Genomic DNA, 9818 nt, shown 5'->3' on the forward strand with positions numbered 1-9818 from the left:
TATATATATAGTCTGAAATCACATCGAACAAGTTAGATGTAACAATAAACGAAAAAGACAACAACATCATTAACAACAATGCATTAGATAATATTGGTCATCATAACAAGATAAATGATGATATAACTGCTATGAAACAAACCGATCCCAATGACAACGAAGAAGAAGAAGAAGATGATGACGTAGAAGAAGTTGAGAAAACGGATACGAATCTATTGCTTTTAAACAAGAAGAGCAATATAGATGAGGAAATTGTGGAAAGTGTTTCCCAGTTGGAATCGGTTATAACAAAAACTATAGAAAATACTAAAAATTTAGAAGATATACCAGATATTGTAGTGGACCAACCTGTAGACGATATACTAGCAGAAGTTTTGCAACCCATTGAAGAAGTAGAAACGGCCTCGAAGAATAATGATAAACATAATTTAAATACTGTCTATGAGAATGCCAATGATCTGGAAGCGGATAATAATAGTAATGACTTTAATGTAGCAGAAGTTTTGGACTCTCTAACACCCTCTACCACCATAAGCTCTTTGACTACCAACGGCGGTCATAATACGCCGGTGGGGGTAAATGTACAAGAAAATTTAGAAAGTTTAAGCGACAGCACTACACCTTTTAGCTTGACCAGCAGTCACAGCAATAAAAACAATCATTTAGATGTATCATCCTCATCCTCACCATCATCATCATCATCTACAACACATGGTCACACTCATCATTCCTCCTCATTTGGTAATAGTGATACACATCATCAGCATTCGGTTATTGAATTCACCACCATCACCAATTCACATTTAACACCCGTTATTTTAACCGATACAACTACGACCACCACAACACCACTTGATTCCTCTTCTAATACTGTATCTTCAACAATTACATCATTGTCGTCGTCGTCGTCTTCATCGTCCTCCTCCTCCACCATGTTGTCAACTGTTTTGAAAAAGGTAATGTGTGTCTTGTTTTATAAAGCAAAAAAAAAAATCCTTTAGCTAAATTTTTTTAAATTAAAAAAAAGAAAACGCAAAACTAAATCGCCAATAAAAAAGCGTTGTTGTTTCTTCTTCATTGATTTCTTTGTTTAATCGATTTAATTAAATATTTAATCAGTTTTCTTGTTTTTTGCCTATTTTGTATTTGTGTTATATTTTTTCCTCAAATATTTGTTGTCAAATTATGTTCTTCTAAATATTATTGTACTTCCTGTATTCCTTAATTACTTTATGTTATTTCTTATTTCTTCTTTCGTTTCTCCTTTTTCTCCTTTTGTTTAAAGAATTGGTGTTTTTTCTTCCTTTCTCGTTTTTTTGGTATTATCCTTATAAATACATAAATTTCATATAAAATACAAAACCTATTTTTATATCCTTACTATTGTGTATAATTTCTTATGTGTTTGTGTCTAATTTCTTTATGTAATTGTCCTTTAATTTTGTAAAAATTTATCATCTGTTTTTCTATTTTCTTGTGAAAAACATTTTTATTACATTTATCTATTTTCAAAAACGTGTCGATTGATGTATAGTGTAATTTACAAAATATATAACACTTTGTATAACAGTTATACATATTACGATTAGAAATTAATTAAAACATAAACAAATATTATAAATTATAATAGTTTTTTTTTAAATCTAAGATATTATTAAAGAAATCTAAATATCATTTGATAAAGCGTAAAGAACTTTAATATAAAATTATTTGTTAGTCCACCGAAATGTCCATTTCATGACAGAATAACTCAACACTCAAACTTAGTGCTGTCGGTTCTTGATCTAATTTTATCCCCAATGGATCTATTTATGCAAATATTGTCTATTATCTAACTTCGGTTCATGTCACTTTGTACTAAATTTGATCTACTCTATTTATGTCAGAATCTTCCATTTAAAAATAATCTTTTTAGGGGTTTAGGTAAAAATTATTGACCCATATTCTGCATTTCAATTCGAATCGAAATATTCTCCGTTTGGCAACTTTGGTATTCTTCATATCTATTCGACTCTCTGCCACATAAACAACAACTTACAAAAACTTAGGTACGATCGTAACGCAGATTAAGCAATACGTAAAGCATTGAAACGAAATGGAATTGCTTTTTCTTTTTTATCGATCGTTGTGTAATTGAATGTGTAAACTTGATCGAAATGCAGAATAGGGGTGATTAAATTTCCCAGTAATGACGTCATCTAGCAGACAAAAAGTTCACATAAACACTCTTCAAAATTGTAATTTTAGTTTCATAAGTTAATCAAGTTTAAAGGGTAGAAGGGGGACCATACGCCACTTTTTTTGAGGCAGCCACAAATTAAAACCACAACACATATTCTTAATTTTTTTGTTGGTTCGGATACTTAGATATGTTGGCTTTAGTTTTATTCCTTTCAATCTTTCCTAAGTCATCTTCATGTACATATTTTTTTAACTTTTCCGCACTGACCAAAAACGGCGATACCGCCCCATCCATGTCTACACAACATTAAATCTTGTTTTTCAAAGTTAAACTTTTCTTGAGGAGAACTTGTAGTTACTCTGCGTATCACACCACTCAGACAAAGTTCTTGTTCTCCAACTGACAGAAAATTTCACAGAAACACTCATCAAGACCCCAAAAATCTGTATTGAAATTTAAATCCCATAAGGTATTTAAGTTTATACTCTTGCAACAAACGATACAATGAAAGTTCAATAGAAACATAGTTTGGAAATCCCGAAACCTTAACTGAGTTTTACGGTGAGGTGCTCTAACGGGTCGACGCAGACATCAATTGGACAGAGAATGTCCCATTAAGTCAGGAGTGACAGAAATTGCGGTATGGTTTTTAACATATCAACCACCTGATGTCTATAGATTGTAGTTGTTAAACTTCTCTTGTCGAGATAATGAAGTTATAGTTACTCTGCGTATCTTATCATTCAGTTCTTGTTCTTCAGAAAGTTCAAGCGTTAGTAGCAGTTCGTCTCTCATTCTGTAAATCATGAGTACTTAAGTGGTCGACTTAAATATCGATTTAGTGAATGTCCAAATGGGTCAGCAACGTATCATTTTGTTACTCTAGACATTAAACGTCAGCATATTGTTGTGGGACTCCGAGTAAAGTCGGCCGCTGTGAAGAGATTGTCTTTCAGTCCTTTAAGGACTACTGAAGAAGTTGATACAGTTAGCATGAAGAGAAAATGGTTCAACATTTCCCTGCAATACTTACAATAATTTACATAATTCCAAAACGAATTCCTTGTTAACATTATTAGAGTACATGATGAGTTTGGTAGCCCTATATAATGAAGTCATGGATCATGTTACGTATTTAAGAACAACATATTCAACCATTATTTTAACTAGAGAATATTTTTGGGATTTGTCTGATATTACGCATGAAAGGATTACATGATCATCTTCTAGAACATTAAAATGTTAAGAGGAGTATATTGTTTTTTATTTATTTCAACTTGTTTTGGATCAGACCTTGTCTTTTGAGTTGTTTTTTTTTTCTACTCGAGTTCAGAATAGTCTGAATTTTTGCAGAGTTTCTGTGCCTTTAAATGTTCAGTTTTGGATAGTCGGTTCTAGTGTGACTGAACTGAACAATATTCGTAATAAAAATTCCGTTATATACGCCACAAATTTGTTCAGTTATATATCGAATAAGGAGGTATCAAGATGTGACCCTGGCTGAAAAGTTTGTGAAGGTCAGCTGCCTTAAGATTACTTGAAAGACTTTATATAAAAAGTGTGTGCAAACTAAGAGAGTTTGTTCTTTTAATGACTTCCGAAGAAGTTGACCCATAGATGGCGAAAAGGTCGAACGTTTTGCTCTCTCTATAATGCTTTGTTAAGCATTAGAATTTCTCAGTTTTGATCCTTCTTGGCGGAACTATCGAATAATTAATTACGTAATAAATATACGAATATACTTTAAGTTTAATTTAATATAAACTGAATAACCTGTTTGTGAAGATCGACAGTCCAGAAATCGGTCCTATTGTCAAACAGTAGTCATTAATATAACGTTTTGTTACTAACTTTATCTTAAGATTAAAAATTCTAAGAGATTTTGTGGAACTAAAGAGATTTCTGTAAGCGATCTTTATTTAGGAACTATTTATTGTAACTGATCGCTGCAATTGTATAATATCCAATACTTTCATTAACATAAATTTTATTTCTAATGAAATTTGAAAGGAAACCTTTTGATGTTTTTGGAATATATACAAAAAAAATAATGGACTAATTCCAATTTAAGTTATATATTTAAATCCACTATTGAAAGTTTGTAAAAATGTATCTGTAAGATATATTATAAAAGACTATTTAAAGACTCTGTTAAAATTATTCGTAAGTAATTGTATATGAACTCCTGAGGCATAATATACTCCCCTTCCCAACCCTTAGGAATATCCATTGCTTCAACACCTTGTCTTACACAAGCCAGTTCCTAATTTGTTCCTTGTTTTCTATAACTCTTACGAAAATGTCAAGTAATTTACACTTGTATCTATTACATACATGTAACCAGGTATATTAATGTCATTTACATATGTATGATATGTTTATATGATATGATTTATATACACAAACAATTTACATGTATCTAGATACATTTGCTGCTTAACTTAACTTTTTTGTGTTCTTTTGTGTCATCATTATTTTTATGATTCTTTTTCGTTTAATGATTTTCAATTTAATCCAAACAAAAACACATGTTGCTCTGTGGCAAAAAAAAAAAAAAATGAATACATACATATGTATAAAAACCAAAATGCAAATACAATACAACATAACAACAACAACAACAAAAATGTGTATTTCAATGAATCCATCAACATGTATGATGTTTTTTTAAAACAAAATAGTATGAATTGAGTTCAAATTCAATGCCTAATGAAAGGACTTACAACAGCAACAACAACTATAACAATAAAAATAATAATAATAATCATGATAATGATGGCGATGAAGTGATAGCTGTAGCTGGAATAGATGAAGAACTAGAGGATTTTTCAAATATCAACAATAATGAAGAGATATTGAAACCGTTAACAAACATAATGACAATGCCAACAGTTACGACAACAAAAAGCCAACAAATGACAGCCATAACAACTGAACAACAACTTGAGTTCCAACAGCATCATCGTCATCAATATTATTCTAGCAATAATAACAATGACGATAACAATATTGATGAAAATTCTATGGAAATTACTAAAACAAAAGCAACAACATTATTAACCACTTCATCCAATATGGAGGCTGCATTAGCAACAGCATCAGCAACATCCTCCTCATACTCTTTAGATATGTTGGCAATAGCAACGACAACACCAACAACAATGGCATCTTTTATGTTAACACCATCTTTGGATATATTACAAACACCAACAACAACACCAACATCATCATCCATACTTGAGTTACCAAATGAAAATGTTTTTGAAATCAATATTAATGGCAAAAAGGTGAAAATTTCTATTTAACACCCAATCAATGCATTTGGCACACATTAAACCTTTTTGTATGTGTGAGAAATTATAAGAAAATATTACAAAAAAAAAAACAAACAAAAATCTGTACCTCCAAATAAAACCTATTTTTTTTTTGTTGAAATTCTGTAAAATGACATTTAAAACCTGCTTTCATCAAGCTTAAAGAAAACAAAGCATGCCTCAGCATGTTTTATTTAAAAAATGTTATAAACTGAAATATGAAAACTGAAGACAAATCTTAATTAGCGTTTATTTTAGTAAATTTAAATCTATAATTTTGTATTTATTTCAATTTTTTTCATTATACTTAATTTAATTTTTAATTATTTTTTGCACCTTACACTTGTTATTAAAATTACTTACTACTGTAAATACATAACAAATTTTGTAAGTTTTATTATAAATAATTACAAATATTTATTTATTGATTATTTTTTTTTACTAAATGTTGGCTTTTAGTGGGCGCATGCTTAATTTAATTACTATCTACTCTTTCCTCTCAAATACATACATACATACATATATCCTTTAACTTCTAAGAAATATGAAATATTATTGTACTCAACAATTTTTTGCTATATATTTTTCCAGATAAATATATATTTTATTAAAGTTTATGACAACTCTTAAGCATGATTTTCTTAAATATATACAAAAACAAACTTTAAAGAAATTTTATTAAATTTTTTTCTTTTCATTTCTCTCTAACTTAAAAACAAAACAATAGGATGAGACCACTTTAGAACCAGAGGTTACTCAAGATTTACTAGGCAAATCGGTAAGTTCAACTTAAAAAAAAAATAACTCAAATAAACAATTAAACTGTCATCTATTTATCTATTATAGTCCACTACTACTATGCAATCTATTGATGAATCAAATGTTTCTGTTACCACTATGTCATCGCCTACAACTATCATTACCACTACTCAGAGTACTCCTGCCGCCGCCACACCTGAAGTTGTTAGCTCTACTACTGCTTTACCCGACTATGTCGAACCAAAGATTGAAAATTCTCCACCCATGATTAAGTCACGTTTACAGAAATTGGCTGTTACCTCGGGTAAATCTTTTAAATTGTCCGTACCCGAAGATACTTTCTATGACAATGAAGATTTGTCGAATTTACGTTTGGAATTAACCGATAAAGAAGGTCGCGAATTGAAATCGAACTCCTGGTTGCAGTTTAATGCTGAGACTAAGGAAATTTATGGATTGTAAGTGAAACAACTTTAAACTAAAAACTAAATTATATACTAGACTAATGAATATTCTATAGATCAGACTATAGACTAGGCTTTCAACCAGACTTTAGAATAGACTATAAACTGGACTATGGACTAGACTATAGTGCATACTATAGACTAGACTATAGAATAGACTAGACTATAGACAATAGAGCAGACTAAAGAATACACTATAGGCTAGACTATAGAATAGTATAGACTAGACTATATATTGGACTATAGACTAGACTAGACTATAGACTACACTATAGACTAGACTATGGACTTGGCTATAAAATCAATTAGGTTATTCTATAGACTATACACTAGGCTGTAGACTATATTATAGACTAGACTATATACTAGACTATACCCTAGACTGTAGACTCGACTATAGACTAGACTATAGACTAGACAATAGACTTTACTATAGAGTAGACTATAGAGTAGACTATAGAATAGACTAGAGAACAACCTACAGAATTAGTTATAGACTACACTATAGAATAAACTATAGACTAGATTATACACTAGACTATAGAATAGACTATAGACTAGAGTTTAGAATAGATTATAGAATAGACTATAGCATAGACTATGCTCTATACAAGACTATAGACCTGATTATAGACCAGACTTTAGAATAGACTAAATACTAGACTATAGACTAAATTATAGTCTTGACTATAGATTTGACTATAGACTAGTCCGTAGACTAAACTATAGACTAGACTATAGACTACACTACAGAGTTTAGAATAGATTATAGAATAGACTATAGACTAGACTATAGATTACACTATAGATTACACACACTAGACTATAGACTAGACTTTACACTAGACTATTCGCTAACTATCGACTATACTAGAACTGACTATAGACTACACTATAGACCAGACTATAGAATAGACTAGACAATAGACCAGACTATAGACTAGGCAATAGCCTTGACTATTAACTAGACTATTGACAGTACTAAAAACTATATGATGGACGAGGTTAAAGATTAGATTATGGACAATACTTTTACAAATTTATAAACAATATTTGCTTTAATTTTTCACAGACCTTTAGATGATGCTGTTTCAAAATGGCAATATCGCCTAACTGCCACCGATTCGGGTAATGAATCCGTAACCGAAACTCTAGAAATATCTGTGCAACAACATCGTGGTGTTCGTACAGTTAATCATGAAATTAATATTTCGGTTAAAATCAATGAAAAGAATATTCACTACATAGACTGGCAAATGAGCTTGATAAATGGTATGTAAAGCTATAAACTTACAAACAAAAACTCCTAATTAATTTCTTTATTACACAATATTCCAGCTATTGCTAATACTCTGGGAGATGCTAATACCAATTCAATTGTGGTGCGTGAAATACGTGCTAATCCTCAAGATCCCAATATTGCCACTTTGGTGTATTTCAATGAAACCCTGCCCACTAGTGAGTGTCCAGAGCGTGAATTAAATAATCTCGTTAAACGTTTAGATGTTAGTCGTCTCAGCGATTTGGTGCAACCCACATTGGGTATTAAATCTTTAACGGGTCAATTGATAGGGCCTTGTCAGAAAACTGCCGCTGCTAAGCCCAAGACACCTACACTTAATGTTAAGAATGCTCCTCCGGTGCCACGCAATCAAGTGGATCGTGTTGTTGCTACTGTAGGTCATTTATTGGTCTACAAGGTGCCCAGTGATACTTTCTTTGATCCCAACGACAATGAACTTACCTTGAGTTTGAAAACAAAGGAACACAAAGAACTTAGTCCACGTCATTGGTTGCAATTTGACTCTAAGAATGATGAATTCTATGGCATACCCAAGAGCGGTGATGCCGGTTCCGAAGAATACATGTTGGTAGCTGAAGATGCTGGTGGTCTCACAGCCACCGATGCTTTAGTGGTGCAAGTTAATCATGCTCCCAAGAGAGACTTTAGTTTATATATTAAAGTATATTTAGCCATTAAACACGAACATTTCAATGCCGATTTACAGCGTAAATTTGTGGAACGTATGGCTAATTTGTTTGGTGATCTCCACGCAAAATATACAAATACGTTCGGTGACTACACTCCACGATTCAGATGGTACTGTTGTTAGTTTCTATAATACTACTCTATACAAATCGCACAATCGTTGTCCGGAAGATGAAATGGAAGCATTCCGTAGTGTTTTGTTCCATGATTATTCGGTGCGTGAACGTGTTAAAAAGGCTATGGGTCCTGAATTGAATATAACAAATATTCAAATTATTCCTTTGGGCAGCTGTAATGGTAAATCTTATAAAATATTTAATTGAAAATTTTTGAAATTTACGTTTAATTCTTTTTAGGCCAAACAGATGTTACTCATCGTGAATTTGTTCCCAGCAAAAACAGATGAACCTTTTATTGAAATCTACTTTCTCCGATGATTATATGTTTACAATCATTCTGCCTGCCATTATAATTGTTTCGATGATTTTAATTGCTTCATTAATCGCGTGTTGTTTACATCGCCGAAGACGAAAGAGCGGTAAAATGGAATTGGGTAAGTAAAAAACTGAAAATAGAACTCTTACAATAGCACATATAAATACTCTATAGTCTAGTCTTCAGTTCAGTCTATAGTCTAGTCTATAGGTAAGTCTTTAGCCTTGTCTTTATTCTTTTCTATGGCGTAATATATAATCCACTCTGTGGTCTATATTTTATAGTCTAGTCTTTGATTTAGTCTACAGTCTAGTCTACAGTCTAGTCTATAGTATATTCTATAGTCTAGTCTTTAGTCTAGTTTGCAATCTAGTCTATAGTCTTGTTTATAGTCTTGTCCACAGTCTAGTCTATAGGCTAGTGTATTATTTAGTCTATAGTATATTCTACAATGTAATCTAAACTCCACTTTCTATAGGTAGGTCTATAGTATAGCCTGTAGTATAGTCTATATTTTACACCATAATCTAGTTTATAGTTTAATCTATAGTCAAGTCTATAGTTTAATCTATAGTCAAGTCTATAGTCTAGTCTATAGTCTAGTCTATAGTCAAGTCTATAGTCTAGTCTATAGTCTAGTCTATAGTCTAGTCTATAGTCTAGTCTATAGTCTA

The 9818-nt window shown here is 31.4% G+C and overlaps 1 protein-coding gene across 1 annotated transcript; it reads left to right on the forward strand.

Moving 5' to 3' along the window:
* The first annotated feature begins 6 nt into the window (after nt 1-6).
* Nucleotides 7-9165, forward strand: LOC111681714 (A-agglutinin anchorage subunit). The gene is made up of 7 exons (XM_046954347.1): nt 7-956; nt 4864-5469; nt 6224-6274; nt 6343-6713; nt 7792-7991; nt 8058-9006; nt 9066-9165. Exons 1-6 carry the CDS (start codon nt 132-134, stop codon nt 8831-8833), a joined length of 2829 nt encoding a protein of 942 aa, XP_046810303.1. The 5' UTR covers nt 7-131; the 3' UTR covers nt 8834-9006; nt 9066-9165.
* The last annotated feature ends 653 nt before the right edge of the window (nt 9166-9818 follow it).

This window comes from Lucilia cuprina, chromosome 6 (assembly GCF_022045245.1).
Source record: "Lucilia cuprina isolate Lc7/37 chromosome 6, ASM2204524v1, whole genome shotgun sequence".
Taxonomy (NCBI): Eukaryota; Metazoa; Arthropoda; class Insecta; order Diptera; family Calliphoridae; genus Lucilia; species Lucilia cuprina.